Raw genomic sequence first — 18,061 nt, forward strand, 5'->3', positions numbered from 1 at the left:
GTACCCTCCTCAGACCTGGCTTCTCCTCCAGTGGGGTCTGGCTGGGGGGGGGGTCAGTCCTTCCTGGAGCCCCTCAACTCTTGGGCCGCCCCTTTCTGATTACTCTGTACTTGGGTACCATCTTTCTTGTGGAACTGCCAGAATGGCCCTTTCCTACAAAGTACCGGAGGGTGATCTGGCTCCATGGAATTACTACAGAATCTCCAGGACGGAGACAGGTCCGCCATTCAAGGGCCAGCCCAGCCCCTTCGAGAGGCTTAATGAGCAAGACTGGGCACCAAGGGACCATGTGGTCACTTACAGTGACTCATGGCCACTGTCTAAAGTTTGGGGTGTGGGGAGGGACGTTGTTATCTGTTTCTGTGGAAGGATTGTGCAAACTGATGAAATCACAGATTTCTGAGAACCTTGAGAGATAAAGGACAAAGGAACTGTTTTTAAAATAATAAAATAGAACCAAATGGAAGCTACAAAAAGGAAAGAACAGAAGAAAAGTTTGAAGAATGAGAAACAAGGGGCCAGACAAAGAAGCAGGAATGGACCAGGGGGGTTTAAAACGTTCTGGGAGCAGCCCCGGGATGGGGGGCTTCTTCTGGGAGGGTCCTGGGCCACCTGCCGTGATGGGGCAACTCCTTTGAGCTGGTAGCTGCTCAATCAAGGCAGTTACAGCCTTTAGATTTCAGGATCAGAACAGGAGACTTCCAGCCAGCCCCTGTCATCCCTTGGAGTGACTGTTCCACATGTACAGCATCTCTCTCTCTTCTATAAAGCCCTTGTTCTCCCCCTACCCCCTGCCACAGGACTCTCAAGACATTCAGACCTTGCACTGGACTGCTGGCTCTCCCTCTCTTTACCTCGGACCTCTGACCTCCCCAGTCCAGCCTCTACCTGCCTGCCAGACTGGTGTTTCTAAAGTCCAGACATGACCATGCCATTTCCTGCCCTCCTCCAGAAGCTCCCTAGTGCCTCTGGGGTCAATCCCAAGTCCTCACTCAGGACAGGCCTGGGAGGCTGCTCTCATTCCACCCATTTAACAGAGAAGGAAACTGAGGCAGAAGGACTTGCTTGGAGCACATAGCTAGCAGTATCTGAGGCTGCATTTGAACTCAGATCTTCCTGACTGCAGACCTGGTGCACCAGCGATTGTGATCATTAAAGCTGCCTCTGGCTCAAAGTCCCTGAGCTCAGCACCTGCCTGTATCCTGTAGTATCTGCTGGCCTGGGGAGGCCAGGTCCACCCCTCCCCCTCCAGGAAGCCTCCTTCCAGGCGCCTTTACTGACCCTCCCAGTGTCTCTTTCGTGCTTCTTTGCATAAATCTGCATTTCCTGATCTCCCCTTTCTGTCCTTCTCTCCCCAAACAGAAGCTTCTTCAGGGCACAGACTGTCTTGGTTTTGTACTGCTCCTCCCAGAATGGAGTCTGGTGCCCCCCACCCCTCTCCATGTGCCAGCTCAGGATGCAAGGAGGGATTTCTTTGGTTGGAAAAGACAAAAATCCCATGGCTGAGAACTGGGGGATAATGTGAGCCAGTGAGAGACTGGGGGGGGGGTGGAGACAGGGAGGGAGAATTTCACATCTAGACTCGGCTGGGCCCATTTAGGGCAGGGCTGCTTTTGGTCTCTCCCCATCCCCGGCATCACCCCAGGCCCAGCAGCTGGCACAGGCCGGGGGGCAGAGGCTGGATCTGCCCTGGTATGAAGGCTCACTCAGAGTCCTGAGCCAAGAAGTGTCAGAGGCAGGACCTGAACCCAGCTCCTTCAGCACCAAGGCCAGCTCCCCAGCCACTAGGTCCCTCTACTCTTCGCTAAATAATAAATGCACTTGTTTGAATTGAAATGTAGGATCAATTTAGGAGTTAAACCCCAAATCAAGGAGAAATTCTTTCTGAGGAAATTGAATCAAAACAATTAAGGAAGTTACAGATTTTTCCTCCTTTTTGGAAAATGTCGCAGAAATACCAATATAGACATAGATGCGCATAGCCACATCCCTCTGTGGGGTTTCTGTTATGAAAGGATAAGCAGCAGCTAGCACTTTGCAAATCCAATAAATCACGTCTTCATCTCTTTGGTCATCAGCCTATTTCAGTTTTGTTCCAAGTATCCCCAACTACGCTGAAGTTCAATTTTAGAGTGTCTTGGGGGAAGCTGTGAGGAAAGGCCAATGGGTTTGGTTAATTTATGATTGAGTTTCTTTTTAGAGCCCATTAGCAGTATGTGTTAGGGCTGCTAAGTGGGGCGCCCCATTCAGGTTGGATAATTTAAACTAAGAATAAATGGATATATTTTCTTGGAAAAATATCTATTGTTATAGCAAAAACTTGGGTTTCCTCTGTAAGAAGATCATATGATTACTCGTTTATATTTTCTTTCCGCAGGAATTCCCACGCCCCCTGTTTGCATCCTGTTATTCACTTAGCGCTTCCCTCCCCTCCCGGCTCTCATTTCCCTGAGTGGGTCTTCGGGGACCACTGGTTGGCCACTCGGCCCTCTCAGCATTTACCTTTGGGGCAGCGCCCTCCACCCCCAGGTAAGGGCAGTCTTGGCTTGCCCTTCTCCTTCTCCATCTGCCTTTGTCTCCCTGAGAAGCCTTTGTAGGTGGGATAAAGCAAAGCAAAGAATCCCTGTCAGGCAGGCAGACTGAGGGTGCTCATGCCCACTTAGCAGCAGAGGCCTCTGTGGCTCTAAGAGGGAGACCAGCCTGGGGTCAGAGGCCAGCAGCCAGGGCCTTTTGGCCCAAGGCCAGGCTGAGGGCTCTCCTTTGGGGATGAGCGGCTGCGGGGCAGCAGAAACCACATCTTCCCCACACCGATGATCGGGTGCCTGGTCTTCCAGCAAGCACCAAGGTTACAGGGCCTATCACAGAAGGGCTGAGCTTTTTCCTGCTTCAATCCCCCTATATTCAGGCACTGCCCGCATACAGACATCCTGGAGCAGGCACATTTGCACAGTTAGAGAAGAAACAAAAGACCCACCATGGAACTGTCTCCCCAGAGCTGCCTGCTCAGGGTCACGGTGTCTGGGAGCTCAGGCCATGGTCAGCTCTTTCTCAGCAACCCATGCACACCTGGATGCCCGTCAGCCCAATGATGGCACAAGGAGTCAGGAGCATTTTGCAAGAATTCCCAAATGTCCTGGAAACAGTAATGTGGAGAAAACCCATTCTCCATGTGCTTGTGAAGAGTGAAAATGAGGCCCAAATCCATTTGGCGCCAGCTAGAAACCCCAAAACTGTCCATGGGAATCCAGGGCTTCTGCAAAATGGACTCCTCTGAGCAAGAGCATCATGTGCCCCACGTGAATGAGACACCTGCAGCTCAAACAAGAGGATGATGGGAGATCAGTGCCAGTGCCAACCCCCCTCCCCCAGCAGCTAGCCTCTGAGGTCCTGGGAGCACAGCCGAGGGAGAGAATCGGGGCTGAGGGAGCCCAGAGTCTTTCAGCTCCTGGGGAAGAGCACACACGGACACACACGTAAACATACACATGTTCGCATGTCCATGATCTACTTAAGCAAACATAACTGCTGTTGATATAGTACAGACAAAGCATTTTTCATGAGCTCACCTGAGCTTCATAATGCAGGCTCCACAAGTACTATTCCTATACCCATTTTAAAGAGAAAGAAACTGAAGCAGCCCTGAAGCCAGGAGGACTTGCATTCAAATCTGGCCTCAGACACTACTTCCTAGCTGTATAACTCTGGGCAAATCACTTAACCCCAATTGCCTCAGCATAAAAAAAAAAAACAAAAAAAAAACTGAGGCTGAATGAGACTGTGACTTGCCCAGGATCACACAGCTAGGAGGTGTCTGAGGATGGTTTCAACCCCTAGTCTCCATTATATCCATTACGTCACTCAGCCTCCCCAAAACAAACCTACTCCAAACTCGAGGATGCCAAACAGAAACGCTGCTAACTAAAAAATAAATGAGTGACAATCCAGCTGAAGGCACTTTTACAAATCTGACAATAACATTATCAAGATAATCTATACATTTATGTATATTTATGAGGGGAGAGGAATGGATGGAGAGAATTTAGTTAAAAAAGAAGCACTTGAGAAAGCTGAAGGGGAGAGAAATGCTAAAGAGACTGGAATATTCATGAAGGAGAACATTACTTTCCAATCTCTTCTTTTAAAGGCTCATTGACAGATTTCATTTAAGTGGCGACATCTGGTTTGATGAATGAAACTGGAAAATTGATTTTAGAAGCCAATATGCACTTGGCTTTGCCACCACACTCTGAATGAGAATAATAACTGGAGATTTTACTCACATATGGTTAAATTTTTTTTCTAATTTTAAATGCCCAAGCAGATGCAATGCACATATTTGATGTATTTTCATTTACTTTACAGGCAAGCTTGGAGAAATGAAATCCTGATGTCTCACCATCAAAGAAGCTCTTGGCTCTCAGGTAGCTGACGCTGAGTCTGAGCACGGACAGCTTGTCCAGCTTGGAGATGACATCCTGAGGGAAGGGCAGCAGGCTGGCCAGCCGGTCTAGCTCCGTGTTCAGCCGGTCTCTGTGTCTCTTGGATGGGTTCGATTTGACTCCTTCCGGTGGCACTGGCTTTACTCTGAGGAAGAAACACACACAGGTATTTTAAAAAACAAAAACTACAAGTCGCCACGATGAATATTTTTCCTGAAGTTTTCCACTAAAATTTTTGCTGAAATAACTGTATAAATATGTATATATATATTGGATTTAACATATACTTTAACATATTTAACATGTATTGGTCTACCTGCCATCTAGGAGAGGAGGGAAAAAGTTGGAACAGAAGGTTTTGCAAGGGTCATTGCTGAAAAATTACCCATCATATATCTTGTAAATAAAAAGCTATAATAAAAAAAATTTTTGTGAGATATTTTTCTCAGGCACAATTAATTAAACTATTAACTGATTCTTCCCAACCAAAACCAGGCCTTTTACCTTTAAAAGGGGAGAAGTGAAAAATAAAATTAATTGGAATCATGTGTGAAAATGCTTAAGTAGGCACGTGGATTTTTTTTTAAATGACAATTGATTGACTAATGACACACCAATGAATGAGTTTGCTGAAAACATCACTAATCCTTTAAAATGGTCCACTGTGATAAAGAAGGGAAAAGGACCCACATGTGTAAAAATGTTTATAGCAGTTCTTTTTGTGGTGGCAAAGAATTAGAAAATGAGTAGATGCCCATCAATTGGGGAATGGCTGAATAAATTATGGGATATGAACATTATGGAATATTATTGTCCAATAAAAAATGATGGACAAGCAGATTTTATCAAAGCCTGAAAAGATTTACACGAACTGATGCAGAGCGAAACAAACAGAAGCAGAAATATAGTATATTGTACAGTATGTAAAAGCAAGATCGTGTGATGATCAGCTATGAAAGACTCGGTTTTTCTTAGCAGGTCAATGATTCAAAGCAATCCTGATAGATTTTGGACAGAAAATGGCAACTGCATCCAGAAAAAGAACTAAGGAGACTTAATGTAAGTTAACACATGCTATGTTCACTTCTTTATTCTGTTTTTTTTTCTCTCCGTTTTTTTTTTTCCTCTTTTGCTCTGATTTTTCTCTCCCAACATGATTCATAAAGCAATGGGTATCAAAAATAAATAATTTTTTAAAACAATGATTTGCTGTGAGAGAAGCCAGCCTATATGCACATGCATGAACACAGCTGGACTGTCTGCTGCGGCTGGGGAACAGGACTACTTTCTGTCCATCCTGAATGGACCTCCCCAGCATACAAACACTTTCTTCAGCTTCTCCCCAACTTAATGTACACTTTTTAATAATGCACAGTTTACTGTTCCCTGCTTTAAGACTTCCCTAGACCCTCCTTTCTCACAAAACTCTGGACTATCAGGCTGAGGGTCAGCAAGTCTGCACCAGCCCCACTTTGACCATCAGTGATCAGCTCCCATCCCCGTGCCTCTGGGAGGTTCCCTGATCCCCTCAGTCCTGAGTGAACCCTCCCTTCTTCTCCACACACTTCTCCTAACACAGATGGGCTGTTTATCCGTCCCAGCGCTTCGGGATAATGGAAAGAAGAAGCTCCTTTCAGTTGGACACTGACCATGTCAGGACAATGACTCGCTACTGGCCACTAAAGGCTTGTGGGGTAGGATGGACAGCTATCACTCTAACAATTACTTCAGTGCCCTTGGAAAGCCCCCTGAAAAGCCTCTAAAAGCCAAACCCTGGAGGCTGCTTTTCATGTGCTTCAGATAAAAAAGATGCTAAAGTGAACTAGAAGGAAGCTGAGAAGACTGAGGAGACCAGGAGGGAGCAGTATCCTCCCCATTGTTCCTGGAAGTCTTCCACACTGCCCATCGCCCTCTTCTCCTTGATGATCCTTTTCTTTGAGGTTTTTGGGACACATTTCTCTGTGTCTTTTCTCTTTCTGTCTCTGGTCTTTGTCCCTCCTCCTCTCTTCCTCCTCCTCTCTTTCTTCCTCCTTTTCTCCTCCTCCCACTTCTTCTCTTCCCTTTCCTCTTCCTTCTCCTTTTTTCTTCTGTTTTCATCTTCTCTGTCTCTTTCTGTCTCTGGGTCTTTGTTCCTCCTTCCCCTTTTCTTCTTCCTCTCCTTCTTCTCTTTTCTGTTCCCTCATCCTTTTTCTTCTTTTTCTCTTTCTTTCCTCCTCCTCCTCCTCTTCTTCCTACCATCCCAACCTCTCCTTGTTTTTTGCAGATCTTATCCTCCAACTACAGGTCTCCCGGTGGGCTCTGTCCTGGGCCCTCTTCTCTTCTCCCTCTAGACTATATCACTTGGGGATCTCAGTAGCTCCCATGAATTTAATGCCATCTGTCTGCCCTCCAATCTCTCCAACCAGATGTCCCACCATATTCATCTTTCCTTCCAAGCTTCCTCCCTTCCACACTGCCCTGGGCACTGCCACCCTCCCAGTCCCTGTGGCACCCTCAATTCCTCATCACCTCTCACTCCCTAAGTCCCCTAAAATCCACAAAGCCCGAGACACTCTGAATGTCACAGAGTGTCACTGCGACACATTCTCTCTGCATAAATGTTTAATGTGCTGAGATGCTAAGTGGGCAAAAGGAAATGTCTCTCTTGAGTCTGTTTCTGGTGAGGAAAAAAGATGCCCATCCAAGTGCATGGGCATGGAGGTGCATCCATGTACCGAGTATGACTGTGGGCTGGTGCTTACTGGTATGTGGTACTTAAGGGTGTGTGGCTACTTACTGAGCCCCCACGCTTGTTCTCCTTTTGATTTCATCCGTGCTGCAGTATATGCAAAATCCCTGGCCCGCTGCTACTGCCCCCCTCCCCTAAGAGTTCTGAAGGAACTCTCCACCATGTTGGGTGACCTCCATATAAAGCATTTGAGAGAAAAAAAAGGAACAAAGAGGGTGAGAAGCTCAGTCAAGTTGTGAATTATATCCTGGAAGAAGTGACAAGACACAAACTCATTGAAATGGACAGATAGAAGGGTTGAAGAATGGATAGATGGATGGATAGAAGGATGGATGGGTATATGGCTGAACAGATGGACAATGGATGGAGGGATGGATGGAAGGAAGGATTGAACGATGGATGGACAGATGGATGGATTTCAGGATGGTTGGATGAATGGAAACATGAAGTCACCAGCATCCAAGGTGCTTCTATTCAATGTGTAACTGGCTGTTCAGAAGAGCTCACACAGGCTTTCTTTAGCTTTCCTCCAACCCCCAAAGATGTAGTAGTAGTTTGTGTTCCAAGACTCACAGCTCAAGCTCTACAGAAGAATCTCAGTGCAGGTCCCTGATTTAGATTTTGGAAACTAAACTTCAATACAAGCCTAGTGCAGATTGCCTTTCTTGATAAAAGACAGAAAAAGGGAGAGGGAGACAAAGACAAAGACAGACACACACACACACGAAACAGAGAAGAGTGGGAGAGACTTGATCTCTGAAACAAGATAATTTCATATCAGATAATTTTAGAAAAGTTAAGTTTTCAAAACTTTCAAAACTGTAAAAGATACAATGACAATGGGGTAGGTGGAAATGCATTTTATACTCAAAGAATCTATCTGTAAATGAAGGGCAGAGTTCTAACCCCAGTTCTGCCTCAGATTTCAACATGCTGTGAGACAAATCCTTTTAACTTGTTGCTTCTTCTCAAGAACAAAAAACAAACAAACAAGGGGACCAGAAAGGGGACAAATTCTCCTGTCCATCTCTATCATCACTGATTCTATGAAATAATCACTTTCTAAATACGGCTGTTGAGTCCTGCTTATGCTAAAAGCAACTCTTCTTTTCCTAGGAAAATGGAATCAGAATTCAGACTGAGTGGGGACTGGAGATTAAGTCTTGACTTTATTCCAGAATCTAGCACTGATTTATAAGAGCTGAATTTATAGCTACTTGACTTCTATGTTTATTATTTTCTAAAGATGTAAAATGAAGGAAAATAATAGTTCCCACAAATGTCACTGAAATAAGAGGGAATCTGTGGGCAGAGAGGTTGGCATCTAACACCAAACTCAACTCATGGACTGCTTAAGTTTGGCTGAACTTTTTTTCTTTCATAATTCTTTGCTAAAAAATGGCTGATTGGGTAAGGAATAAAATCAGATACATGCAGAAATAAAGATCATGTTAGAAACAAAAGATATCAATAGTCTAAAAAATTAGAATTATTGTACCATTTTTTATTTGTATAGCACTTTATAAATCATAAAGTGCTTCTCTCAATCGATTGTAAAATGATTCTGACAAAAAAAAAAACCTTAAGATTTTGGGGAAGAAAGATGTTAAATAAAAAAGGAAATAGACCTCTATGTGTACATTCTACAAGATGGATTCATTTAGTATTGAACCAGTTTATGGAAAAACCAATGCTGACTTTCCCCCACTGAGGCCCAAGCACAAAGATGATTTTAATACACAACATATATTAAGTTAGACAACTAAGTTTAAAAAACTGCTGGGAGCCCTCACTCAGGCTACATACCATTGGCAAGAGCTAGCTAGCAACAGCAGCTTGTGCAAATGGAGGCCCCAGAACCAAAGGGCAGCCTGTGTGCGCCCCAACCTCCGAGTTTCTCAACCCCTTAGCCTTCCAGGGAAGGGCAGGACTTCTAGCTCCAGTCTTTTCTAGAAAATGATTATTTCACCTTTGAATGATTTTATAATCTCCCTTCAAGAGAATTTTCCTCAGACAATACTTAGTTCTAACATGTTTGTTTGTTAACGATAAGACAAATAGAAATCTAACTAACAAAATGCTTGATCTAAATACAACTTCTCTACTGCTTGTAATAAGTTTTGTCATGTTTTTCTCCTCTCAAAAGAATATTTTCAGAGACTTGGATCCAAATCTTTCCTCCTATTTAAATACTAAGGATGGTCTCTCTAAAAACTTCCTATTTATATGATCTAAAAACTCTAAAAATTTAAATCATTCCCAAAAAATCAAAGAGAAAGCTACATATCCTATAAGCAAACCTCTAGTCATCTGATTAAACTTCCTATTTCTAAACTACAAAAGATAAACCTGACATTCTGGAAGTAGAGTCTCTGGTTTGTTTATCTTGGGACATGAAGACTGAATGTGTGTGTGTGTGTGTGTGTGTGTGTGCGCGCACGCGTGTGTGTGTGTGTGTATGCATATATTCATAAGTTCTACAATAATAAGTGAAGAAAGGAGGTGGTAAGACCCCAACAGGCCCATTTCCTCAGTGGGCTGGGCAGAGCTGGAGCCTGCTTCCACCTTAGGACCAGCTTCTCCAGCTGCCTCAGGGGACCATCTCAAACATCTGGCTGTCTCCAGGGACAGGTCTAGCCTGCTGCTTCCTCGATTTCCTGAGTCCTAGAAACCACTGGCTTGCCAAAAGATGCTAGACTGGAAATGGAGATGAACTGAGAGATACTGGGTGGAGGCGGCTTCCTAATGAGTGGCCCTGTACAAGAGCAGGTTCAATACTGTCACTGGAAGCAAGTTCCCGACAGAGCTTCTGCCTCAGATGGGCCCCGCTGCCTGTGCCCCACCTAGTCCCAGAAGCCTGGCTCTTTCGGGACTCGCACTGTGTATCACAGAGTCTTGGATCTGAAGGGGAATGATACCTCAGGGATGGTTACATTCAAGCTCCTCATTTCACCAACGAGGGCCCCAAGTCTTCCAAAGAGCAGGCACCTGGCTTCCTGCTTGGGGCTCCAAGCTCTGTGCCCTGCACCAAGCTAAGCCTGCTTTTCCACATGTCTGCCGGGGCATGAGAGGCTTCCTTTTCCTGAATCCCAGGAAACTGGGAGAGCAAAGGGTAAAACATTCAATTTAACACAAGTTAAAAGGTTTAGACACCAGTCTGAAAGATAGAGGACAGGGTCTTTCGCTAGGCCTGTAGCTTTATCCAAGCCCAAACCTCCCTGACTATCAGTCTCCTCCTCTGGAAACTTGCCTCAGTTCGCTATTTGTGCACAGGACGAGTTAGCACCCCAAAGCGGGTTGCCAAGTCCCGGGAAGGATAAGAAGCAGTAAGACGTGACTGTGGGTCCCAAGGCGTTTCCAATCTAAGAAAAAAGAAAAGCACCCCCAAAGTGTGCTGGCCTGCCAGTTCCCCTGAAGTCCTCTCCAAACAGTAAAGGCTACAAAAGGCCACCCTCAGAAACACCCAGGATTCTGGGACCACTGCTCTGATGAACCCGTGACAAATTTGGAAATAAAATACTTTGACGCTTTCCAAGAACTCTGTACACACACAATACCACCAAGAAAAGTTTTTGCTTCTTTCCCCCCACATTTTGTTGCTGCTGTTCGTCAGTGATTTTTCATTCATGTTTGATTCTTTGTGACCCCAGTTAGGGTCACATAGCGATAAAGATACTGCAGTGGTTGGTCATTTCCTTCTCCAGCTCATTTTACAGATGAGGAAACTGAGGCAAAGGGAAGTGACTTGGCCAGGCTCACACAGCTAGGAAGTGTCTGAGGCCAGTTGGAGCTCAGGAAGAGGAGTCCAGCTGACTCGAAGCCCAGCACTTTATCCACTGTGTCACTTTTTCATACTTGTGAAAAAACCTTGGAATTGGAGGGATTATATATATATATGTGGATTCAAATCTCTTCTTTGCTACTTTACTTACTGGCTGTGTGGGCAAATGCCTCAGCTTTCTAGGTGTCGAGTTTCCTTATCTACAAAATAAAGAGAGCAAACTTGACATCTGTTCCACGTCTGAAGTCCATTCTAGCTGCAAACTAATGGTTCTAGCAAGGGCTCAAAGAAGCCCCGGAACAAAGACCACTTCACTTCAGCAAACCCTAGGTGTGTGCAGGGACAGGGCAAATGGTGATGTAAGGGGCAGTTATTGTCTTCTGACAAGAAGCTCCAAGTACAAAAGGATGAAAATTATAATTATTTTTTATCTATTTATAGTTTTTTTTTCCCGATGGGTGAATTCATAGTTACATAGCATTTTTTCCTCATATGCCTAATTTCTTAAGGAACTCGTCCATACCCTTTGTATGCTTGTTACACAAAAGCATGTGGAAGCAAATTGGTGAAAGCAGAAGCAACAGCTCAGGTTAAAGAGTCTTGTTAAAGCGCCTGGAATTACTGATGCTTCCAATGCTGCTTCCAAAATGGGGGGTCTGAGTGAAGGAGCATTCTGACAAAGAAATTCAAGTTCAAGTTCATGTTGAAAATGCTGCAGCTGTGATCACACTGTACCAAAAGCCAGGTGGCGACATTCTGATTTCAACTCAATCTTACTGTCTAATTTAATACCTGATCAAAAGTGAATCCTCCCTAGATAAACATTCATCCAGAGTTCACAGAAGACCCACAAGGGAATACAACTAAATCTGGTTTGAAAAATATAAGCAAGTAGAAGATGAAGTAATTCACCAATATATTTTGCCTCTTTTTTGATGTTAAAAATGTAGCAATCTCAACACTGTCTTGTCTTTCTCATAATCGGCTCAAATAAGTCCTTCAAATCCTTCTGTAATCACAAAACCTCAAATACACAAAGATAATATAAAAGAACTGCTGAAAGAAAAAGACTGGAAAATCTAAATTCAGGAATATAATAATATTGGTCGATTTGACAAGCTCAACAAAAGAAAAAAGCCCTAACACTCTTTCTTCCTCTACTAAAGATAGAACACGAGTGGCTCTGGAAAGTGGAACCCGGACTGGTTTGGACTTCAGACAGAATCCTGGCTGTGTGATGCAGGGCAAGGCATGCAGGCTCTCTCCAAGCCCGTTTCCTCAGTAGGGTAAGGGAGGCAGAGGATATTTCCACGGCCGAGTCCCACAGATCCAGTTTGGAACGCCAAAGCATCTCGGGGATCTCCTGGTGACTTTTACAGATAGAACGGATGAGGTCCAGGAGGGAGACACTTTGCCAAATCCCGTGGCCCCATCAACTTTCCAAACTGGGTCGTCTCACAAGAAAGCTTGTGCTTTGGGCTCAAAGTTAGAGAGGAGAGTGCAAGGTAAAGCTTGCAGCACCGCATTAAATGCGCTAGCACTAATAAAGAGAAAATGGGTTTGCACACAAACATTTGGGGCTGGCTATATAAAAGCACATCTTTTCTACTCAGAAGAAGAAATGTTGTGATTAAACACTGGAGTGGGTTGTCAAGGCAGGCTGGAGTAGAAACTCCTTCTCTGACCAGCTCTAAAAATAGATTCTGATGGGGCCCAGATGGCTGAGGCAGGGACTCATCCTGAAGGCAGGGGATGCAGTCGCTTCTGCGAGGTCCCTTTGCACCGAGGGAGATGCTGGGATCCCAGGGCCGGCTCGCCGAGAAGCCAAACAACAAGCCATTTGGGCAGCACTCTGCCCAACTCACTGGAAGCAGTCAGAGGCTCGGGATGAGGCTTCTGTTGCCACAAGTGCTTTGTTGGCCACTGGGGGGAGCTGAAGCCTGCGGTCACCGCGGCACATGGCACCGGCAGAGGTTAGGAACTGAAAGAGGGTCCTCAGAGACCTGGCAAGGAGCAAGGACAGGGCCAGAATTCCAGCTCTTCCCTACCCATCCCAAATCTTTCAACTATACCAAGAGGGCTGGGAAGGGCTAGATTTGAATCCATGATTTTTAAGATTTAAGATGTACTTTTTAAGATACAATGTAACAAAGAACTTGATTTGCTTTTTTTCCTAGTAAAAAGGTAGCCAAAATCACATTTAGAAACTATTTTCCCTAGAAGAATATTCAAATGAGAAGTGCTATATATTTAAAGTTATTCAGGTTCTACAAAAAAAAAAAGTTAAGTTGCGAAATTCACTCATATCCTCAATCTGGTTTGATCTGAGGTCCTACAAGACAGTACTGAGAGAGCCAAGAAGAGAATGTTCTCTTAAGAGATCCATTAACCCACCAAGCATAAACTCTGATATCCTGAGAAAGAAAAACTCAGGGAAAAGATTTTGGAGTTAGGATGAGTCCCAAAGTTCTCTAGTTTTTAATTACCTGATGATTTATGTTCATCCTTAAAATTAGAATAATGTCAATGAAATTATGATTACCTTCTCCCCCACTCTCCAGCCCCCCTCAAAATTTGAACTGGCCGGTGAAGAACAATTTGACTGACAACCGGAGGCTTTTCTGAGAGCATAACCAGCGTCCAAATCCCATGTCTACACTGAATGGATCCCCTGCATACCAGGGCTGTGTTCTTTTCAGGACCCAAACAGATCACGTGTTAAAGGTAGGCCTGAAAGTATTTGTGTTATTGGAGACTGAAGGATTGTGGCAAACCATCACACAGTTAACAACAAAGAAGTTGGGGAAAAAGTTGGTGAAGTAGGAAAAAAGTAATAATTCATTCCCTTTTTTATAGCTTATTACTTGTCCTATTTGAGATTAAAATAAAGAACATGAGCTATATTATTCTTTGAGGATTAAACAAAAGTTTCTTATAACTTCAGAATTATCTTTGCTTCTCAGAGGGGATAACAAAGAGAATATTAAAATATTACTTTGCTAAAATGATTATGCAATCTAGTTATCTTACAGAATTCAATGAAAAACATGACATTATAAATTTTTTAAAACCTGCCTAAAAAGAATAAATATTTTATTAAAGACTATTTAGGTGCATAATCCTTTGATCTGACATATAGAAAAAAAATAACCAAAGAATCTATGGAAATCTAAAAGACCGACACTTTTGACTTAATCTACTAATATACACGAACAGAGATTGTGCACACACTAGTATTTGAAGTGTCATAAATAAAATTTGAAATTTAAAAATAATCAAAGCATCTATGGAAATCTAAAAGACTTCCACGATTTGGATTTATTCTATTAATAAACATATGAACAGAGATTATGCACACACCAATATTTTAAGTGGCATAAGCAAAATTTGAAATCCAAAAAATAATCAAAGCATTTATGGAAATCTAAAAGACTTCCATGATTTGGACTTATTCTATTAATAAACATATGAACAGAGACTGTGCACACACCAATATTTTAAGTGGCATAAGCAAAATTTGAAATCCAAAAAATAATCAAAGCATTTATGGAAATCTAAAAGACTTCCATGATTTGGACTTATTCTATTAATAAACATATGAACAGAGACTGTGCACACACCAATATTTTAAGTGGCATAAGCAAAATGTGAAATCCAAAAAATAATCAAAGCATCTATGGAAATCTAATTCTTCAACGATTTGGACTTATCCTATTAATAAACAAATGAACAGAGATTGTGCACACATTAGTATTTTAAGTGGCATAAATGTGCAAAATTTGAAACCCAAATATAAAATTGTAAATAGAAAGTATCTTATAAGATGTAAAGTGTTTTTTTTTTCAAGTTATCCATGTAACAATTCACCAACTCACAATACTCCTAATCCAGGCAGGAAATTCATAGACTCAGCTTAAAAACCTCATGTAATGCACACTGTCTAAAGATGTTGCTGTCAAAGTTGGTGCATGCTATTTTAATTAGTGTCTATTTATGGAACTATTATGGAGTTCATATGTTAATGTCAATTTGGATGTTTTCAGAGCTAACTCTAAGTAAGATCACTGAGAGCAAAGAGGAAAAAATTAAAACTTAAATGAGCTATCGCATATTTAAAGAAACTTTCTGGATTTTTTCAGAGCTAACTCTAAGTAAGATCACTGAGAGCAAAGAGGAAAAAAATAAAACTTAAATGAGCTATGGTATATTTTAAAAAACTTCCTTAAAGTCTGTTAATTCTGGCTACTTCCACCATAATTGCCATGCATCTGCAACTCTTTCTGAATGTTTATGCACAAGGAACACCTCCAATGTTAGAGTACAGTTGTGAAACCCGCTGCAATCCTGCTGATCGATCTCGGAAAATGTAGGTGAACTAAGCATATTAGCAAGTGAAAATGCAGGAATACAGCTAACGCCAAGAATGAATTTTAGATCTAGAGACTTTTTTCAAAAACCTTCACACATCTGTATATCTGAATCGCCCAAAGTGTGAGAGTGGAGAGAGGGCCATGCCTGCCTCAGACAGAGCCAGCTTTAAATCACTTCTCACAAACACCAGCTGAGCCTTCACAAGCACTTCACAGAGACCCAACTCGCTCTCCCAGCCTTAGTTACAAGGAGTCCGAGATCTGCCCCGGCGGAGGGAGGTTCCATACTGAGAATTCCTCACAACTCCAAAATCACTACTTTCAAAACTACAGAAGGAAATCTGTCATCTTGTGCTATGACCGCAGAGCCCCGGGAAATGCTCAAGTTCGGGAAACGGGAAAAAACAGCCCCACTTTGTTCGAAGTTTGGGGATTAGCCACCAGAGAACTTCCACTAAGTGGGTGGGGGACGCTAGCTTTGCCATAGCTTTCCCTCCCTGTAAAGCCAGCAAGAAACCCAGGTCTCGGGCGACTTTTTCTGGCTTTCACTTCGGTGCCAAAGAGCTGAGCGAGGGGAGGCTTGAGGGAGGCTCCCGCACCGAGGTGCACCATGGTTTCCCGGCCCCGAAAGGCTAAGCCGGTGGCCCCGGGACTTCCCGGGGGCCGCTGGACAGCTCGGGGCGCCCCCGGCCCCGCCCGGCCCGGCTCGGAAACGTTCTCCGCAGCCCCGCCGCTCTGCCGCCCCGAGAAACCGCCAGAAAGACGAGGGGGCCCCGGGAGGCCCGGCACGGGAGGTTTCCAGGAAAAGTTCCGGCGGCCCGAGCCAAGGATCCCGGAGCCCCCTCCGGCCCTTCAGTCCTTGGGGGGGGGGGCACCAGCCGCAGGAGGGGGGCGGGAGGAAGCGGGGGAGCGCCGGGGTCTCCGCTAACGCAACTCGGGGTCCCGGGTCTCAGGAGCGGCCGCTAGCCTCCGCTCGGACCTGCCCGGCGCTCCCCGCTCCGCTGCCTCTGCCGCCCTGCCAAGGAGGCTTTCCGAGGGAGAACCCCAAGCGCGGAGAGCGCCCCGGGGGCCGGGGGTCCTACCAGAGGGACAAGCCCAGGCAGCGCTTGTGCCCGCGAAGGGGGCGGCCGGCGCGGGGACCGGGGGTGCGGGAAGGGGGCGGCCGGCGCGGGGACCGGGGGTGCGGGAAGGGGGTGCGGGAAGGGGGCGGCCGGCGCGGGGACCGGGGGTGCGGGAAGGGGGCGGCCGGCGCGGGGACCGGGGGTGCGGGAAGGGGGTGCGGGAAGGGGGCGGCCGGCGCGGGGACCGGGGGTGCGGGGCCGGGGCGGGGACCGGGGTCCGGGAGGGGCGGGCGGGGAGAGCGCGGGGACGGGGGGTCCGGGAAGGGGGCGGGCGGCGCCGGGAGAGCCCGGACTTTCCCCGCTCGGGTCCGGGTCCCAGCGGGCGCGCGCTCTTACGTTTTCTGCACCGGCTTCCTCCGCTTGCGGCTGGCGTAGGTGATGTGGGTGCCGCCCGCGCCGCTCATGGCCGCGGCCCCGCCGGGTGCGGGCTGCGCGCGGACTCCGGCGGCCGCAGGTGAGGCGCCGCGGGCGGGGGCACGCCGCGGGGGGGCGGGCGGCGGGGCGCAGGCGCACAGGGCTCCGCTCCCTCGGCCCGCGAGTCCCGGGAGCCCCCGCGAGCCCCGCTTCGCTCGGGACTTTGGGGGCAGAGAGCACGGCAGGGGCCCGCGCCCGTGGGTCCCCCGGGGGGCTTCCCCGGCTCCGTCCGCCCGTCCGGGATCTCAGGGCCGCCGCCGCCGCCGCCGAGGTTACTCCCGGCGCCGCCGCCACCAAGTCACCCAAAGCACTCCGTCCCCGCCCGGCCACCTCCAGGCAGCCTGACAGCCGCGCCCTTCGGCCCCGCCCCCTCAAGCCCCGCCCTCGGGGCCCCGCCCCCTCACCATCCTCTACCCGGGTCCGCCCCCTCGTGCTTGCGTCACCACGTCGCGCTGCTGGCCCTCTTTCGGCGCCATCTTGGTAAGGTCGGGGAGATGCGGTGGCCACACCCCCCTGAGGCGCCCTAAGCACGTGCGCTTCCCTCCTAGGCTGCGGGGAGGTACTGCTTGGCCCACTTCCCTGGCCCGTGGCCCTGTTTCCCCTCCGTAAGTCGGGAGCCGCCTCTGTGGGGCCCGCAAGTGGGGGAAGCTCCAGCCCCTGCCCTCAGGGCGCTTGCTCTCCGGGGGGGCACCCGCAGCAAAGACCCCGGGGGCACTTATTCCCGGCTCCCCCCCCCCCCCCCCCCCAGCGGCTCCGGGCCCGGCAGGGCTGCTGGATAGAGCGATGCCGGACGGTCAGGCGGCCGGGAGAAAGCGGACGGGGTACATGGAGAGAGCGGCCCCCCGCGCGAGCGGGAGTCAGATTGCCACCGAGACGCAGAACACAGCGGCTTGGAGGCAGGAGCGTGAGGGCATAGCCTGACCTTTTGCAGAGACGAGAGGCTCGGAGGGGTGTGCGTCGCACTTATTCCCGGCTCTCCGTCCGCTGATCGGCTGTGCTGGGTTTCTGCTTCTCCTTTTGAGGGCGTAAGAATTGCCGTTTGCCACAAAAAAGAAAGTTTCTGAGCGCCGTTTGTTATATGCGGAATCGCTTTCTGAGAGGAGGAAGGATAGTGGGAGAAGTGCTCAAGTTATTAACCTTTTATAAAAGAGAGCGAAGTGGGGAGGCCTTCGGAGGAAGGATTCAGGGGAGAAGGAAGAGCTGAAGAT

At 46.9% G+C, this 18,061-nt stretch overlaps 1 protein-coding gene across 1 annotated transcript in view; it reads right to left on the reverse strand.

Annotated features, from left to right (window-relative positions):
* Positions 1-17,200, reverse strand: part of AHR (aryl hydrocarbon receptor) — a 58,424-nt gene extending 41,224 nt beyond the window's left edge. Inside the window, exons 1-2 of the mRNA XM_031940685.1 lie at positions 16,776-17,200; positions 4,397-4,584 (exon numbers count right to left, since the gene is read on the reverse strand). Coding sequence (XP_031796545.1) covers positions 4,397-4,584; positions 16,776-16,843 — 256 coding nt within the window. The 5' untranslated portion in view covers positions 16,844-17,200. The remainder of the gene's footprint in view (positions 1-4,396; positions 4,585-16,775) is intronic.
* Positions 17,201-18,061: the final 861 nt, after the last annotated feature.

Source organism: Sarcophilus harrisii, chromosome 5, assembly GCF_902635505.1.
Source record: "Sarcophilus harrisii chromosome 5, mSarHar1.11, whole genome shotgun sequence".
NCBI classification, from domain to species: Eukaryota; Metazoa; Chordata; class Mammalia; order Dasyuromorphia; family Dasyuridae; genus Sarcophilus; species Sarcophilus harrisii.